General features: G+C 34.1%; 2 protein-coding genes across 2 annotated transcripts; one reads left to right on the forward strand and one right to left on the reverse strand.

Annotated features, from left to right (window-relative positions):
* Positions 1 to 4,819: 4,819 nt before the first annotated feature.
* LOC134851702 (uncharacterized) lies at positions 4,820 to 6,710 on the reverse strand. The gene is made up of 3 exons (XM_063867905.1): positions 6,341 to 6,710; positions 5,657 to 5,818; positions 4,820 to 5,341 (listed from the first exon to the last, which is right to left on the reverse strand). The coding sequence occupies exons 1-3, from the start codon at positions 6,513 to 6,515 to the stop codon at positions 5,178 to 5,180; spliced, it is 501 nt and encodes a 166-aa protein (XP_063723975.1). The 5' UTR covers positions 6,516 to 6,710; the 3' UTR covers positions 4,820 to 5,177.
* A 2,634-nt stretch (positions 6,711 to 9,344) lies between these two features.
* On the forward strand, positions 9,345 to 18,549 carry LOC134851063 (leucine-rich repeat-containing protein 72-like). Its single transcript, XM_063866966.1, has 8 exons — positions 9,345 to 9,449; positions 9,632 to 9,871; positions 12,325 to 12,398; positions 12,636 to 12,797; positions 13,891 to 13,994; positions 14,210 to 14,299; positions 17,399 to 17,570; positions 18,322 to 18,549. The coding sequence occupies exons 2-8, from the start codon at positions 9,647 to 9,649 to the stop codon at positions 18,485 to 18,487; spliced, it is 993 nt and encodes a 330-aa protein (XP_063723036.1). The 5' UTR covers positions 9,345 to 9,449; positions 9,632 to 9,646; the 3' UTR covers positions 18,488 to 18,549.
* Positions 18,550 to 19,253: the final 704 nt, after the last annotated feature.

Genomic DNA, 19,253 nt, shown 5'->3' on the forward strand with positions numbered 1-19,253 from the left:
TTCCTTCAATTATTTTACATAATGAATGTTACACTTCTCCATCTGACAATTGTTACATTGATTTTCCAATCATTGGTTTCTATCAGGGAACAAAACCTCGGTGAAATTGTCTCAGCTTGAAGTAATCGTACACACCGATGAACTGTCTCCTCAATTGCATTTCATTTGCATTGCAAAGGGGCAGAATTTTTGAAATTTATTTTTGTGCTAATATCATGAGTTTCTGATACCAACCGCCTCAAAGTTCATTTTCCAAGCCATGAAGGTAAAGTAATTATCTGGTTTATGAAGAGTGAAGGGAAGTCTAGATTCGGGTGCAAATTGTTTGCTCTGCCTGTAGAAATACCTCTTGAACACTTTTCAACACAGTTCTAACAATATCATTAACATACAGTATGATAACTTTAATACCCATTTCAGTTATTGTTCCCTTTCACGTTGTTCTATAAATGCCATAACCATATTGTGTCAGAAATAATTGCTCGTTCGGATTCTGATAAACTTGCACAGTTTTCCAGTTAGCAATTCAAGCAATTTTAAGTTCAACTCTGTTCTGTAGGTCAGTCTCTCTAGATGTTAAGATCGAACAGAAATTTGGTATTTTATTGAGTGGTTAAATTGAGATGGTATCAATTTTTAATGATGGGTTGTTTTCCGTTACTTTTAGCCAGAAGTTGGTCCAAATGACAACAAGCTAAGATCACAGAGCAAGCCCGTTTTTTGTATATTCCACATAATGTTAATTTTAAGTTTGTTTTACTTACTGCCATGTTTAACAGTTTTTTTATTGTTTCCGAGTCAATTTGAAGGCGTGGCTTGTTCGTACAATTTTTCAGTCCTGCAATTTTCCAGTCTTAAAGGAGTCCAATAAAACAATCTAGTAATTTAGATAGATTTTAAGAAAAATGATCCCGAAAATGCACTAGAAGTTTTATAGAGAAAGTTTGGACGACAAGACTGTTGATTGTGAAGTTTCCCCACATGATCTGGATACTAGTTCACTAGAACTAAAAACTCTGATCTTTCTCTCTGGCCGTCGTACCCAGTCATTAAACTCTCTATCCAGAACAAGAAAGTTCTACTTTAAAAATGTAATTATGCAAACTGCGAATTGCAATAGGCCTAATAACAAGTTGACTCTTGTTTTATTTCTAGCGTGTTTTCCGCAACTGCGTTGTTCTGATTTTTGAATTTCTCGTTTCAATTGTTGCCAATTCGAGATGTTGAAAAGTTCAGTTCGATCCACAAGCAAAAACTTTTTCATATGACTAATTGACACGTATGCATATCGTCTGCATATTGCACCAAAGTACAATCGTGAGATATCAGTTTCACTATATCACTGAGATATAAAATGAATAACAGGATCTAGTACTGTGCCTTGTGACACACTGCTTCTAACTTCAATCCAGTCACAAAGCACTATATTCACTTTAGTTTTCGGAAGCGTTTGTTGAGAAAAACTTTATTTCGAACGAGTAATTGTTAAGACAATTTGAAATGAAACAAAATCAAAAGTCTTAAAAAACCCGATAAAGCCCCATGAACAGTTTGTTAGAATCTATTTCTTTTCGAATTTTTTCTACATTAATTTTAAATCGACGCATCTTGTATTGAGATCTTTTCGCGAAATCAAACTGAAACGGAGTTTTTCTATTTGAACATAAAAAATTTTAAAGTTCTCGGAAATTGGCCATGGTAATGAAGTTTTTTGATTAACTTTTTGGATTAGTTCAAACATCTTTTTGAATAAGATTGTGAAATTTGCTTTTTTCGGTTCACAATTATTGCCCTAGCGGGTATGGTAGAAAGTAGAGGTTTTCTGATATTCAATTCTCGAAGTACATCATAGCATTGCTTCGTTTTTAATTGCTGCAAAAGGAAAAAAAGAACTTCAGACTTAACTGGGTTATGATTTTGAGGCTTGAAAGTGCCCCAAAAATTTGCCGAATATTTAAAAATCTTGTTGAATTGATTTCCATATTTCGATCCATATTTTGGTTTTTCATGTCAATGAAACAGTTACGCACTACAATATGTTTTGATGTTGCTTCAACAGGAGTCATGAACTAGTTTTTCTTATTTTCCATTTCTGGTAAATAGTTTTCCAAATGGAAAAAAAACCCTTTTGTCAGTGCTTTTTTGTTCATTCGTAAATATTATGCTAATTTTTCTTGACATGGACGTTAATTTAAACAACTTTGTTTGGTTTTTGACTTTTTTTTACGTTTTAAATTTTTGTTTGCATTCTGAATTGAATCACGCTGACATTAGTGTAATTTCAGCTTCAAAATTACGAACATTTTTCTGTTTGATCGGTACATGTTTTTAGTAAGCATTAGAAACTAAATATAAAAGCTTTGAAAGCTTGTTTCGTTCGTCTGCCAATTGGTATAACTAAAGTCAAGAAGAGAGGAAAGTTATTCACAAATGTTTGATTTACGGTAGTTATCCTTGTTGAAGGTAAGAAAAAATTTTCAGCATGTTTTTTTCACATTTAACAATTGTGAGAACAGGTGACTCTTTTTCCGTTAAACCTTTATGAGCAAAGTTGATTGCTGTTTCTTTCTTAACCATTAAAAAGTTATCAATATGATTTTTTTTGCGTAAGCACTGACTCGCTTCTCGTCATTTCCCACAGAAAAAGTTTTAATCCATAAGAAGTAATAATGAGATCCATGTTGTCCTTTTCTGATTTTTTCAATTAGTTTTTGTTGCCTGCTTGTTGCATCAGAGTACATTCATGAGATATTCGTTTCTGTAAAACATAGATAAAAAAAATTAACAGCAACGTACGTTATGGCACATTTCTCTTAGCTTTCATCCAGTCTAAAACGACTTCATTCGCATTTACACTTTGGAAGCGTTCATTAAAAAACTTAAGTTTTTGCAAATGCTTGAACTGAAAACCTGATACGGTAAAACTTTTGTACCATGACTTGATTTGAAAATAGAGTCAAGTTTTTTTTGAAAGACCCGATAGAACTATTTGAACATTTTTTTAGAGTCTTTTTCTTTTCGGATACTTTCTCTAACGTAGATCAACGCATCTTTTTTGGAAAGTTTTTCTTAAAAATTCAAATTTAAATCGAGTCATCGTTTAGAATTTTTCTTTGAGAAAAGACAGCTTTTGATAGATATTGGAAAAAGCATATGTTTTTGAAACATATCGATAAGTTTGAAGATCCATTGACCGTATTTTTGAGTTCAAATACTTTTTCCAGTTCAGATAGAAAAAAGTTCTCATCTATGCAGGCATCAATAACATTAATATAAGTCAAAATTTTTAATTGGCCGTCAATTTTTGCACAAACAGGTACGGTAGAAGATCCCACGTGTTTTGTGATACTTAATTTTTATAAGACATTGCAGCATTGCATCATTTTTATGCGCTGAAATTGAAAAAGTTGAAACTCCGACTCAACTTAGTTATGTTTTTGAGACTTAACAGAGCCAAAAATTTCGCTCGAGCCAAAAGTTTGAAAATATTTTGTTAACTTGATAGCATTTTTTTAAATCTTGGGTTATGTTTTCATTTATTTAGTTGCGTAGCGCAGTAATTTCGCTTTTGCTTGAACAGGAACAAGGAACAAGGTTTTTAATTTTCCGAACAAGGTTTTTAATTACTTTTTAGAAAGGAAAAAAGTAAACACCATGCGAATGTTTTTCTTGATTATCCTTAATTAAAATGGCTATTTTTTTGACGGAGACATTGGTTAACCAAATTTTTTAAGGTTTTTTGAACCACTTTTGTTCAGCGCGTTTTTTACTACGTTTTCAGCACAGCAGCAGTTTTCTTACAACCCATAACAAGAAAAATCATAATTTATGTTTTTCAGTTGAAATTGTGGGGAATAGCTTGACATAAACGAAAGCATGAATTTTTATGATTTTATATTTTGTAGTGAGAACATGTTTTCAAATTTTTAGATTTCCAGATTTGCGTGCCTTGTTAGTCCGAGTTCACTACAAAAGTTATATGATGCATGTGAAGTTTTATTTGCTTTAGTAATGATGTGGGACCCTTTAAATTAAATTTATAGAAAAATTCACCTTGAAGTTTACAGTGTGAGGTAAACACCTCTTTTTGAGCGATGTTTGATCAATGCAATATTTTCATGGAAAGGTGTTCTCGAGCTGTAATTTTTTGCTCAAGTTGGACGACTCAGAAATTTCTTGGACGACTCAAGAATTGTTTTTGCGCGACCCATTTTGCAACTTTGTGCGACCCATCTTATATGTTTGAATATGTCTGACCCATTTTGAGTTATGTTGCGACTTTGCACGATTCAAACCTCTGGCGTGTGTAGGGATTTTTCGATCCATGTGGGTTGCTCTATGCGCTGAGCTTGTTGCTAATACTTATTTTTAAAAAAAATATATTTAGTTAAAAGCACTGCTTTACGACTGATCTCTACGGTGTACGATTGTTGATCGTTTAATTAACTATTTCTCTAGTTCCTTCGTTATTATACACTATTTATCACAATCAAATTTGAGCACAGTTTTTGATAAGTCTGGTTAATTTTTTTTTCTTCAGTCCAGCATCTTCAAATGTTTTGCCCAGATTGACCACTCTAGTTTTTGTCAAAAGCGGTGTCGAAAAAAAGTAGGATATTAGAATTATTCATCGTATTATCGAAATTAGAAATAAATATGTGAACTTAATTGCAAATACAAATAACTGTTTTAACAACTAATTGTTTATGGTTATAAATTTCTTTAATTGGTCCTTTTTCGTTTTGCCCGACATTTCTGCTGCTTTACAATTGTTTTTTTTTGTTAAAAAAACTACTTGTTTGCGAATTGGGGATCCAGGTTTTGGAGCAGAGTACTCACTGTATGCGCAAAGTGTTTTTGCGGGGCTGCGTGAACAAAGATAAAACATGTGAAAAGTGGCCGGTAAACTTGCGAAACGAAAAAGAACCCTTTCAACTATGTTGTTTTTTGTTTCTATAAAGTTTGTTTCGGGGTAGTCCCTCATACCAGCAGAAGGACCGAATGTCCAAAAGTTATTCTAGCCAATCATAATCTACTATACGAAGATATGAAATATCTGATTAGAATATCACTCTATTTTTTGACTGTTAATGAAAGTTTTTTGGTCGAAATAATTGGCGCATTTTGGGTCCTTCCTTCTGTGATGAGGAAAGTTCACCCACTGTTGTTTTTCTCGGCTACATGGATGACATTTTGGAGTCCAAGTGGTGCCCCCCGGGTAGTGTGACCACATTGTACTGCATACTGCGTGCCCCCTCCCCCGCGGCTGCAGCTAGAAGCTGTGGCCTCACACAGCAACAGAACACAATCAGGCATCCAGTCAACATCGACAACCCCACTCCTGGAACAGAGGGGGAAACGAATCTTTTTAAACTGATAAATCTAAGAAATTTAAAATAATTGCATGACTCAATTATTTAGTAAACTGCTATTTTTTTGCACATACCATGATGATTATATCATTTTTTGCTTAAGTGAAAAATTTTGACGTCCATTTTAAATTCGTTTTTTTTATTTTATTTTTCAATGAAGATCTACCAAAAGAGGTAAGATTTGAGCTTGGTCAAATTATGCAATAACTATAAATTGATACGATTGAAAATTGTTGGCGAATCTTTTGCGATATGCCACTATTGACAAAAAATCAAATGCTAACCCAGGAGCCCGCCCCCAATGTACATTTTGACGAGGCCTCCAGTCACGGCTCCTAGGAGTCCCAGAACCATGGGATCCATCTCTGCCTCTGCCTCGGCTGTCGCATTGGGGGTTGAAGCTAGCAAAGTCACAGAGTCCACAGACAGAGTTGAAGACATGTCACCTGACTCAAAAACATTGTATCTGTGTCTTCATTGAATTTTGATACTTTTGCCGACAAAAAGTTCATCAAAAACAACAATGGAAGAACAAAAATCTCAAAATTACCTTCCTTTCCTTGCTCTTTCACAGAAAACTTTCCGTCCTTTGAAAATTTCGACCTTACTAAGGACGAACTTATAGCAAACTGCCAATTTTCCGTTTCTTTCACCCAGTTTTGCCATTTTAACAATTTGATCCACAATCAGCTATATATGCATGAGAGCTACAAAAAGCGTACTCAATTCTGTGAAAAAAAGTTTTGTAGAGAAAACGAATATTGATCAAAAAGATAACAGCAATTTTTATGTAGTTTTTTCTAAGTTTGACAATTAACCGTGATTATATCGTGGCTAACCGTCAAACGTCTGCACAAACCTGTTGTATCTACGCAAATCTAAGTTTTCATTGAAAACCTTAAATTTCCCCTATAACCTCTTTTTTAACATTGTATTAACATATGATTATTTTTGAATATTTTTGTCACCTGTTGAATTTTGTGCAGCTGCAGCGGCTGCTTGCATGGCTCCTAGCTTCATGAGAGCAGGGACAAAGTTGAAGCCCCCCACCACCAGGAGAATGATACCTGTAATGGTAAGTATGGCCCCAATTATGGCCACTATCTTGATGGCCCGAACCATACACGTCAAAGTATCTGGCATTATGAGATAAATTATTTTTTAGATTTAGTCAACTTTTTTTGAAACTCTTAGAAATAATATTTGAAGAAATTACTCGAGAAAGATAAATTGACACAATCAATTCAAAGTTGAAGAGTTCACGTGGAAACGCTTTTCACAAAAAATAGTATTTAGGTTTGTTTTACTTACACCTGGTTTTAGCAAAAACAGTTTGCTTGAAGAGTTTTTAGAAGACAAGAGTTTAAATAAATTGTGTACAGATACATCCCAGGAACTGTAAACATTCAACAAGTCAGCTTCTTGGTGAATCAAATGAAAGTGAGTAGAACCGCCCGCATGACGGAGCTAGCGAATGAAGACTCTAGATACTGATTGATTGAGAGAACAACGAAGCGAGTTCATTTAATAATTTGAGGAAAAGTCTAAATAGTTGGAAAATTGTTTGGATTTTTTTGTTAAAGCATTCCATTCAAAACTGAATTATTCGTAATATGATATATCCACACGACTCATTCCGATTATTATTTGTTTTACCTGTGCTTAGAAAACAAAATAAAGACAGACCCGAATAAACAGTTCCTCGCCCCATTTTTAATTGTCGGAGTTATAAGTTTTTAATAATAAGTAGAAGAGTTTTAATTTGGCAAGGCTCATTAGAAATTGTTCGGTAACAATTTTAGTATAAAAAATATGATAAAAATATGATAGATGGAACTCGTTTTAAAGACCCCGTTGAGAACTCACAACGAGAGCGGCAATGTTTGTCCTGAATCCTCCCTCTCAAATTTTGGGCGGAATGTTTCCGTCTCTACTGTAGTCTGCATTAAAAAGATTCGCTGACAATATGGTTTTTGGACGTGCTATTTTGATATCAACTAATTTTAGCTTTAGCTCTTTTAATTTACCGAACAAAAACAAATACTGATTGTCTGAAGGCGAGCCCCTGCATGTTCTGACTTCGTTTGAAGTGTCTGACGGAAACTCGGAAAGACATTTGTGAAAATTTTTTGTAAAAAAAAAATTAAAAGTATTTTTACGGTATAATTTTCGTCTATTAAAACATTATTTTGATCCACCCGCGTGCCGCATTTCTGTTTTAGCCGGATTATTTGGAAAGGAAAAGTATAATTTTCGAGCGTGTGTATTACTCTGATTTGTCAATAATGATATTTTCCAAATCCACATTATCTCAATAAAATTATCACAAGTGAAATATTGTTTTTTTTTCTAGTTCAGATCAGAATATTTTATAGATAGCGTTGTTCAGCCCACATTGGCCCAATTCACGGTCTTTAAACACCCATAACCTCACAAAAATTATCATATTTTTAAATTTATAATGAAATGCGAAATATGATTTGAATATAATAATGAAATTTACGTTTAAATTTGAGCTCAGGACAACAATACCAACTGCGGTTGATATACAAAAAAAAACATCTAAAATTCCTAGTTTAAAAGTCGAAATTTATCAGAAAAAAAACACCCTGAGCACAAACATTTGGTCACTTTCTTCGAAAATCGGGGAAAAATACTTCTCAATTGATCATTTTTCATTATAATTATAATGGTCTGAATTTGGGACTAATCTGATGACTATAACCCAATTTGGGATAATATACTCGTGAGCGGTAATTTCATCCGGCTCAAAAAAGTTGTTAGAGTCAAGTTATTTGGAACTTTCAATATGTTGCTGGTCTTTGTACTTTACAGATCCTGTTGGAAAATCAAAATCTGAAAAAAAAACATTTAGATGTACTTTTTCTTTTTTGGGCTCTTTTCCAGTTCCCCCCTTTCAAATTTAATTTTGAAAAGCTTATTTAACCTAGTCATAATGCAATGAAATTTGGCGTGGTGAACGATCGACAAATGTGAACAGATTTGTTCTTCATACTTTACAGCGTAAAATCACGCATTTAGCTGTAATAACACGTAAAACAAACATAAAACTCGGTATTTTGAAAGGGGGGAACTGGAAAAGAGCCCATTTTTGTTTTTGAAGTTTCATTAAACAAAACTACGGCTCATTGCGGCCTACTGGTTTATTACTGATACGTAGGGGCGGATTTAGGGGAGGGTCACAGACGCCCCGTCTCCCCTCAAGGATTCGACCCCCTGCCGACCCAAAGGGTCCCCCTTCTGTACTATTTTGAGTTACCCATTTTTGGTGACGGACCCTAAAATTTTTCTAAAGGCGCTTTTGGTGCCAATATATACTACTTTTAAGGGGGGAGCAAGCGCCGAAAAAATACAATTTTTTGGTCCAAAAAGTGCCTAAAAACGCTTTTTGCCTGTTTTTTTTAGTGCTTTGGGAGAGCATTCGAAAAACCAATTTGGTCGACCGAAAATTTTTGAAAATCCGCCAATCCCCCCTCGAGAAAGTCCTAGATCCGCCCCTGCTGATACGAATAGTCTAGATCTCGATTTGAATTCAGTTTAAAAAAATTTTCATGTGAAAACTTGATTGGATCAATGCTAGTGTATTGATACAGTGCGGTTTCGTCTGCGACTTTCTGCCCAAGCTAGGCCCAAATTGTGAACAATTTGTATCCGAATGACGGTCCCAAAAAGCACATCAAGATTGTAGAAGTGTGTTATGGATCTCTTTTTTAAAAAGATTTTAGTATCATTTTTTTCAAATATTCCATTCAAAACTTTCCTCTTCTCCACTTCACATATCACACACTAAAATATTAGATTTTACGATAATTTGATTTTTTTTTCATTTTGTTGGAACAAAGAATTGTTGCCACTTATTTAACCGGTTACTAAAAATCAACTAAGTAGACGAGTAAAATATTTGTAGCTCAGCTTTTTTGTAGTGATTAGTTTGAAAAATCTATGGTTCAGCCGTATCATATATAGAACGCTTATAGTGCACAGAAAACGTAATATATTTTTAATCATATTGGTCAAATCAAGCTGGTAAAAACCAAAAACCATTCATTCAATATAGTAAGTTATAACGTTCTAGCGTTTTAACAAATATTTTCTTAAGCTTATAGAATCTGGTGCAGATCTCCACTATTGTGCTTTTCATTGGAACGTTTTTTTTTTGTTTTTGTTGTTTTATTTTTGAACAATAATACTTAATTCGATCGGCTTTCGGCAGGTGACAAAAACCTTTGAGATTTTAGTCTGATCGTAACGGTATGACTACACTTTATAATCGCCATCAGCCTAATACACAGGCTAATCCGCTGAAAAATAACCAACATCATCAGCAGAAGAAAGAGAAACAGCAACCGCCTCAAACGCGGTCAGAAACTAACATCACGCAAACACAGACGCAAACGGTGCCTCCCACCAGAGCGAATGCGGCTGCTGTAGAATTGATAAACAAGATGAACACTGACAGTATCAACAGAGCTAACCAGGTAAAGTCAGTAGAGTGACAAAAGGAGCTACCACCCTTTCCAGTCCCTCCCCCAACCCCCCTCTTCCCCCCAACCCCCCACTTTTGTTTTCCTAGAATTTTTCCTAGCATTTCGAACTTAAAACTACTTCACTGCTACTAATTTAAACGGACCGACTTACCATTTACTAAAAGCGCTTCGGAGCCAATAGCACTTCTTTTTATCAGAGAAGCGCAGTATTTCAGCAGAACTCATAGATCACAAGGCTAAAATGAAAAATGAAGTCACAAAAAAAAATAAAAATTTGGGCCCAAAAATTCCAGTGAAAGCCGTTGAGTGATATGAGCATTATTTTGAGCGTTTTCATTAAACCAGTGAGTCCCCAGTCCTGATTGATTATCAAACTTTTTGTAATCAAATCCATGTCCGTCAGAAAGTTCAGTTTAAAAAAACCAATATCAACTGATTTGATAATTTTACGCGTACGGCTAAAAGTTTCCTGGATAGTCAGAAAAACCCGCGTTGATCTCCATAGAACCAAACGCCAGTCATAAATCTCTGTAAACAAGCTCTATTAAAAAAACTCTAGTGATACAGTTTTCATGAAACTGATTTTGACCTTTTGATGAAACTCCATTACGAGAGCAAACTGTGTAGTTTGTGGACAATCGCGGCTCGGCAATCGGCCGAAAACAGACTTGTGCTGAATCGGCACATTTTCTTTGATCTTCTTTGCTGTTTTTAATTCCACAAACAAATAGCTAAAAAACTGTAATTTGCTCCAAAAAACAAGTGAATTTGGAAATTCCGCAAGCAAAGAGTGTATCGCATGTCCTTGTGTATTTTTAGCATATGCTTAGTAAAATTACTCTTTTTAGGAATCCGCAACTTTAACTGGAAACCGCCACTCTTAAGCGGCTTCCACAAACTGTATTTTTAATCCTCAAATTGTCAGCGGAATCAGCCGAATTCATATACGTTTTCGGAACCCGTCTACAATTTGCGGACATCACTTACTACTTATCCGCTACTCAAATTTGAAGGATCCGGAACAACTCATTTTTTGTGGAGTCCTCGACAAAACTAATTTGCCGACAAAATTTACGTTACTCGTATTTGAGCGCGGAATCCCAGAAATGTTTCGGTAGAATCCACTTACATTTTATAATATTTTTAAAAACTTGTCCCTGGATTCCAGTTATTTACAGTCAACAAATTGTGCGGTTGTCGAAAACACAGTTTGCCCTCGTAATGATGGTGCCGCATTTTGAAAAGTTGGGTTATTCTGACAACAAATGCGTATCCTGCCCTTTCCGTCATCTGCAAACGGTACTCATATCTTTCTTCCGTTTTGATTATTAATGGAAAACAAAGGTTCTTAAACCTAACAAAAAATGTCGCGACACTAAAACTTGTTAAAAACAAGACTTCAATCTTGCCCAATTTTTTTCGTTATTTTTTGAATAGCAACAGGGTTTTTATTTTCAAAAAAATAGGAGCAAAAATAGGAGTAAAAAGATTTATGGTTTGCTCATAACGTAATTTTGAGTACCTAAAGACTATTTTTTTTTGCTTTTTCTTGGTATTTTTTGAGAAATGGCTTGCTTGAAAAATTTTTTATACAATTTTTTTTAAATTGTAGATTAATTTCGATGTGTACTATGTACGATTGAATGATTCGGTTAAGATTGAATGTACAGGCTGAATGATTCGGTAATGCATCTATATAGAAAGTTATGCCCTATTTCTTCCTTTTTCAATATCAAAAAAAATGTGTATTTGAGGCTGGTTACTACTAAAAATTGAGCGAAAATGTTTTTCTGTTACAATTTTACCCATTATAGTGTTAGGTCACCGCAAAGTCATGAATCCTTTGCGAATGTGTACATGAAATCATATCTGCTCTTAGCTTAAATGTTTGTCCTTGATTTAATATAAAATAAAGCTCTGGGTTGAGAAAAAATCTAGTGGGTTTTTGCCTTATGAATTTAACGAGTTGCATCTTATATATCAAAGATTTTATACAAAACTTATTTTTAAACAATTTTGAATAACCATATTTAAGCAATTTTTATATGAATGCTCGCAATTAAAAAAACCCGAAACTTGTAGAAATTTATAATAACTAGTGAGATACAATAAACTCCTGGAAAAACTTGGAAAAAGTCTAAAATTCTCGTCTTTTTTGTTGCATTGCATTCTGCGCTGCATTGCATTGCAACCGGCTACTCGTGTGTGACGAATTAGTTCGCTTGAATTTAAAAAAAAAATTAACTGTATACTAAAAATGAGTTCGATACAAACTTCATAAGCAATGTTTCCATTCAGGGACTTTACAGAAATTCTTCAAAGTTTTGAAAAAAAAAATTCAAAATTTTTTTATTTTTTGCATTGTGGTCAAATTGGTCATCTTAGTTAGGTCACACGATTTCTGGCCTGCAGTCAAAAATTGAGAAAGGTTATTTCTGTTTCAGAGTATCGTTGACCAATTGAAAAAGCAGAAGTTGATTCGAAGCAAGGATGTGAGAGATCTCTATCTTTCCCAACTGTTAGTCCTTTTTTCATCTTTGCAGTGAAGTGTCTTTAAAAAATTTAAATATGCCAAATCATAATTTACACTAGAATAATTTTTTAGAAGCTAGATCGATTGCAATGCAGTGATTTGAAAAAAAATACAGAAAAAAAATCAAGAGGGGAATCTTAGCAGTATTCGAAATTAGAAAAAAACTTTCGATTTCACCTCAAATTTTTTTTGTGTTATTTTGGTAAAACATTTTTAACGCAGCGACCTCACAGAAGTGTGTGACCTGTCCGAGTTCAAGAACCTCAGACGAGTGTGGCTGAACCAGAACCGACTGCGATTCGTGTCCTTCCTGCCCGGCAACTTCCGACTCTCCGAATTGCATCTGTCCGACAACAGCATCGTCACAATCCAGAACTCCCTTAGGTCTGTATCGTTGATGTAGTTTCGACGGAAGTCAATAGCAGTTTATCAAAACTTTTTATGGTTCCCAAAGTGAAATCGGAGCCGGAAGATGAAATAAAGAGCATTCTGGGAGGAGACTTTTTGAAACTTTAAAAATTTTGCCGCTTTTTCTTTTAATTTTCCTGCCTTCTCTTTATGAATTAAAACTTAAACAAGACTGCTCGTATCAGGGCGAAGCCCTGAATATTCCGACTGCCTTTTAATGTTTAAGGAGCAGTAATAATCTATAAAAATAAAATGTAATAAAATAAAATGAAAATTTTTTTCTAAAACTTGAATTTTTTTTTGAAAATCATCCCCCCACGCGCCATATCAAGTACAAAAGGATAGTTTTTGCTCCTTGTAACAAATCAATTATGGCAAATAGGCTTCTTTTAACCAATTTGGAACGATTTCTAAGATGGATTAACTCTCCGCTTACGCGTTAATAACGCGAAATATATCGCGCGTTAATTACCCAAATTGGCCAAAATGGCAATCTTTTAACCCTCGTAACTTTACGAAAAATGATCACAGGTGAAATATCTTTTCAAATTTGAGCTCAAGACAACAATACCTTTCGAATGACATAAAAACATTTTGTCAAAAATGGCTAGTTAAAAAGTCGAAATTTGTCTGAAGAAAAAAAACCCACCCCGAGCACAAATATTCCGTTACTTTCGTATCGAAAGTCGGAACAATAAGGTAGAGAGAAGTTTTTAAAGTTGTTGATTTAAAGATCAAAATCTTATTTCAAATTAATTATATTGGCAAACAAGGAAACCCTAGAGGGGTTTCAGCCTGGTTAAAACTAGGATTGATCGTCATCAAACTGCGCTATAGGTGGATAGCATAAAACCATCTCCCCTTCAACTTACATTTCATCTGATTCTGATTAATTCGAAAACAAACATCTTTGAAAATATAAACAAATTATTGGGATTTCATGTGCAGCAATCACTTTTGAACGAGTATCTTTTGTCAATCACATTGACAAGAATCTTGAAAGAGCGTTATTGGCGATCGTCTAAGGTATATTTTTCCACCCGTCAGTCATTGTTGAACCCTATTTCAGACACTTGACGGGTTTGCAGACTCTTAGTTTGAACAACAACCAGCTGAGCAGAATGGAAGAAACGGTGGCTGAATTGACCAACATGCACGGTCTTCACAACCTCAGTAAGTTGTTGCATAAGACTGTCGCATAACGATTACGTCACTCAAGTCACAATACTTTTCAGTTATTAAAAGGTTATGACTAAATGATTAGGCCTAATAACAATGTTTTTTTTTAAATGGATGAACTAAGGCTTTCATTTTAAGAAAATGTAGTTTGCAAATAGGAAAATTGGTTAAAAAAGCGATGATTATCAAGAATTATGGAAATGTTTCAGATTTATTCCACAACCCCCTGACGAGTGAGCCTCAGTACAGATCTTACGTGATTCATCATCTACCTGAAGTGATTGTGTTGGACCGGTCTCGTAAGCATAACTTTAATCAATAAAATACCCCTACCAAATAGGTTCAAAAAGCTCTAGTTAGCTATGGTGGTTATCATGTAATTTGCAGAGTTAGGCGGCTTCAAATCTGCAGAAAACTTACCGACCGCTAGACATCATCTCTGCCTAAACAATTCCTTAATTATTGACTCTCAGTTTTTAGGTTTTTGAGGATTATTCTAACTAAACTCATAAATAAAAGCTTATAGTTCAATTTAAAGCTTATTGTTAAAAGCTCAATACTTGTGTCAAATTTGTTACAGAAGCTTCGTTTGTTGAGAAAATAGAAAATAAAGAGATCAACCCGCAAAATAGAGTTTCACGAGAAAAAATTGATAATGTTAGATTAGGTAGTCAAAAACAGTTCCTTTATAAAGGATTAAAATAACACTTTTAAAACTCGAAATGGATTTTAAATCTACTATAATCAGAGCTTTTCAAAAATTTGAATCGTTTATACTCAATTCAAAACTCATTACAATAGCTTATATTCACATTTATATAATTCACATATCTAACATATTCCTATATAAAATTATATATATTAACATATATAATTCTATTTATATAATTTATGCTAAATACGAAATCTCCTAAACTAACTTAACCTCACTCCTAGGTTCACACTTACCTCCTTCATTCTTACACCCCCCCCCCCCCCCCACACATCCCATTTTTATTCAAAACCACTTGCTCAAACTTGGGGAGGATAAATTCGGGAGGTGGATAACAGGTAGGGGAATAAGAGGGGGGGGGGGATGGGGAAGGTAACTGAAAGGTTGGGTTATGTAAAAGAAAAAAATTATTAATTTCAAAGAAAACAATTCAAAATTTAGATATATTTCATAGATATTGGTGCCAAAAAAGCTCAACTTAACGATTGAAAAATTGACAAGTTTAATTTATTCACTAAAAGGTATTTTGAATTTCAGGTTCAGGCTTCCTTAGAAAGATTAATCTTTACAATCTATTATCAGTCAAATCAGATATTTATAACCTAATCAATTCTAAAGGAGATATACGAAAGAACAAATGTATCAGGGAAAACATAAATTTACGACTGTCCGTCAACATCGATGAAAAGGTCTTGAATTGAAAAAATTGTTGAAAAAAAATTGTTTAATTCTTTTGTGCATTTTCTTTTCTAATTTTATCCCACACCCGCTTTAATTAGTACAAATAGAGTCATTTTGCAATTGGTAACGTGTATGAATAAGCGCAGATTGAGTGCCGCAAGTAATGAAATAATTCTTTTTTCGTCAAAGTTTTCATAGAGAGATAATTGTCCAAAATTGAATCATACTTGGCAAAGTAGTTCCAAGCTCAAACCCCATAACTCTGCCAAAAATGACAAAATTGATTTTTTTTTGTTCCCTTTTGAAGAAAGTAAGAAAAATAAAATTCATTTTTTTATTCAGACGAGTTTTCAAAAAAATTACCTCTGGTGATCGAACTATGGATCTTCCTGGTCGTAGAAGGGTTGCGCTTACCACTAGACTATCTTGACTTAAGCTTGCTATGAAACGTTCATCATTATTTATGCGTTGCGAATTACCCCCTACCACAAAATCATTCAAAACTAAATTGATGCAAGCTAATTGGTCTCATTAATTCCTTACACGATATACAATATTCAGCTTAAAATTCATAGTTTGTCTTTCGGGCTTTGTTGACGATATCCCCAAAACGTGCTACTCTATTAACGCCAAGGCGGAGATTTATTTTGTATAAGAAATCGTTACAAAATGGATTGAGGCTTGCTCTTTAGTCTACCTAAAAGGGAAACCGCTCGTTCAGCAGGTCAAGTTTTTTGCATAAAAACTGAAATATCGGGCTTTTAGCAGACATGCAATTAGTTTGAGGCTATGCAATGATTTTTGTTAAAAAAATCAAAAAACAAATTTGTTTTTTGATTTTTTAAACAAAAATCATTGCATAGCCTCAAACTATTAGTGAATATAAGCAAAATATCTGTCAAGTTATGACCCCAAAATGAAACAAAAAGGTACTAAATGCTCCAAAACTTTTATCGGATATCAAACTTGATGCCGACATGGTTTATGGGATTGAGCAAGAACCGATGGTTCTCAAATCAAAAAGAAATAAACTTTTAGTTTTTGCTACTGATTTTGGCTTAAGATTTTTGGTTTTATTATAAGAAATTGTTTTGCTGATCGAACTTTCAAAACGGCTGAGGAATTGTTTTCATGTCTTAAAATTTTATCACAGACTACGAGACGGGTGTCATACCGGATATTCGAAAAACTTTCTTGTCTGGCAACATTCTGGTTGTTGGTTTCACTACTCCCAGAGCTTTTTTGCGAAAAACTCAGGAATTCGGGTTGTATATTTTCTATATTGAAAATCAACAGTTCAAAATTTTTTCGAAGTTTGCCATTTTGCACCAAGCAAACTCACTATGATGCCAGCAATTTATCAAAGAAAAATTCAGGATGAAAACAACGAAAATAAAAATGTGAGAAAATTTTTTGTCTATCTCAGAGAGTTTTGGATTTTGGGACTATTCCAATGGAAATGTAGAACGTTTTTGATCGACCAGTTACATTAAAGTTACGAACGTTTGCGAAGTCTGAACTTCATGCTGGAATAAAACTGAAGTAATTTTTAATTTATTTTTTTTCTAGAAAGCTTTGATAATATTCGAATAAGGAAATGCAGTCTCGTCTACAAATACGACTTCCGCTGGCTGCTGTCAATATGCATTCATAAGTTTCAAGAACCTGATATTTTGATCCTTTTTGATCCGAACAAATAAAAAAACTTTATCATTGGTCAATTTCAAGTCTGCTAAAAAACCGATGCGCTGTGTAACCGGTCTGCTAAAATCCCTATCACCATTTAAAGCTTATCTATATGCAAAATCTATCACTCTGTACTTTACATAGCGTGTGGGGGGATGACTTTCAAAAAAATGGAAACCTTTTTTTTGCAAATTTCATCAATCAATTTATTTCAAATTACTTCATAGAAGTTAAAACGCAGTCAGGGCTTCGACTCGATACGAACAATCTTGTTATTTTTTGTCTAGATGTGTTTATTTTTGGACAAATTTATGTGTAGTCGTGATGGAGGACGAGCGTTTGTTGGCTAAGCGCACATTCGCCCAGGAGAGGATGCGCATGGAAGACTCGGTGGGGTTCGGTCGACTGATCCGAGAGAAGCCGAGACTGAACAGACTCGACAACGGATTAGTCATCGCACCACACAAGGAAATTGGCAACAACTACAAAATGTAATTGTTCTTACATTAAAAGCACATTGCACATTTTTTTCTTTTTTGTTTTTAAAATCTTGGGGTGGATTATCATGATACTGCGTTACAATAAACTTATCTTAGACTTAAAAAACGAATTTAATGAAAACAAGACTGCTCGGATCAGGGCGAAGCCCTGATTGTTCCGACTGCCTTTTAAGGTTTATGGAGCAGCAGTAATAGCATCAAAAATTAAATGAAATAAAATAAAATGAATTTTTTTTTTTGAAATTTTTTATTAAAATCATCCCCCCACACGCCATATAAAGTACAAAAAGATAGATTTCGTGCCTTGTAACAAATCAATTATGGCAAACACGCTTCGTTAAACCAATTTGGAGCGATTTATAAGACGGATTAACTCTCCGCTCACGCGTTAATAGCGCAAAATATATCGCGCGTTAATTGTCCCAAATTGGCCAAAATTCCAATCTTTAAACCCCCGTATTTTTACGAAAAATGATCACAGGTGAAATATCTTTTCAAATTTGAGCTCAGGACAACAATACCTTTCGAATGATATAAAAAATTCCGTCAAAAATGGCTAGTTAAAAAGTCAAAATTTGTCTGAAGAAAAAAAAAACCCACCCGAGCACAAATATTCCGTTACTTTCGTATCGAAAGTCGGAACAATTATCTAAGTTTCCTCAATCTCTAAAGTTTTTAACTTTTCTAAGCCAAAAAAGCTGCAGTTGACGAACTGCTGTTGATACTTTACATGTGTTTATAGGCCACCAATGGGAGACGACGAAAAAGCGGCAGCTAAACGAGCCAATCAGAGAACAGTGATGGAGTTCACGCGATTTGATTGGTCCAAAGTTCCCCTATCTGAGCAGAGGAGACTAGACCCGGATGAAGATTACGAAGCTCAACTAATTACTGTTCGATTCCAGTAACTGGATATAAATTTAGCATTAGTCATCAAATGAAAATAAAATAAAGTCAAATGATTAGCGCTTTCTAAAGAGAAAACTTTTTTATGTAATGACAGAATACTGCCAAAAAACACGCTTAAGGACACGTATGGAGCCTTCCGGGCTTCAGGCATTCGGATTTTTTTTGATTGACTCGCATTAGTTTCGGAAACTGTTAAAAAAAGATTTTCTCAAAATTATCAAAAGTTCTAATACAAGTAGCCTGCTCTTGTCTCATAATGTTTCACAAAACCCGAGAATATCTCTTTATGTTCTGACTTGAGTTTTTGAAATGAAAATCTTTCGTTTTATTATTTTGAAATTTGTCTTTAAAGTTAGTTTGGTTTAAAAATTACATGAATGAAAAGCAATTTAACCATTAAAGATCTAGAGAATATTTCTCGAAATTAAAAAAAAGTTATAACTTTTCCCCTCACACTCAATGTAAAATACAAAATGACGCGTTTAGCTTCTAGCAATAATTTTTGTGGAAATGAGTGATTTAGTCGACTCATAGATCGTTCAAAAAAGAGTTGAGGCAAGCTAATTGGATCATTCAAAGAGTTGCAAGAAGCTAAACACGTCACTCTGTACATAAAAAAGGGTGGGGAGGAATTTTTTCAAAAACAATGATTAAAAAAATAGAGTTTTTTTTCATTTAATTTTTTTTTCAATTTTAATTTTTAATAACTTGTTTTAATGGAAATCAGTCTTTTGATTTTAAAGGGAACCGACGTTAAAAAATTGA

This window comes from Symsagittifera roscoffensis, chromosome 7 (genome assembly GCF_963678635.1).
Source record: "Symsagittifera roscoffensis chromosome 7, txSymRosc1.1, whole genome shotgun sequence".
In the NCBI taxonomy this organism is placed as follows: Eukaryota; Metazoa; Xenacoelomorpha; order Acoela; family Convolutidae; genus Symsagittifera; species Symsagittifera roscoffensis.

What these genes read in the sequence shown, in the direction of transcription:
- LOC134851702 (XM_063867905.1), bottom strand. Translation starts at nt 6,515, where the DNA reads ATGCCAGATACTTTGACGTGTATGGTTCGGGCCATCAAGATAGTGGCC. An exon ending in AGCTGCACAAAATTCAACAG is followed by an intron (nt 5,819 to 6,340) that starts GTGACAAAAATA and finishes TTTTTGAGTCAG; the next exon opens with GTGACATGTCTTCAACTCTG. An exon ending in CATTGGGGGCGGGCTCCTGG is followed by an intron (nt 5,342 to 5,656) that starts GTTAGCATTTGA and finishes CCTCTGTTCCAG; the next exon opens with GAGTGGGGTTGTCGATGTTG.
- LOC134851063 (XM_063866966.1), top strand. Translation starts at nt 9,647, where the DNA reads ATGACTACACTTTATAATCGCCATCAGCCTAATACACAGGCTAATCCG. An exon ending in GTATCAACAGAGCTAACCAG is followed by an intron (nt 9,872 to 12,324) that starts GTAAAGTCAGTA and finishes TTTCTGTTTCAG; the next exon opens with AGTATCGTTGACCAATTGAA. An exon ending in GATCTCTATCTTTCCCAACT is followed by an intron (nt 12,399 to 12,635) that starts GTTAGTCCTTTT and finishes TTTTTAACGCAG; the next exon opens with CGACCTCACAGAAGTGTGTG.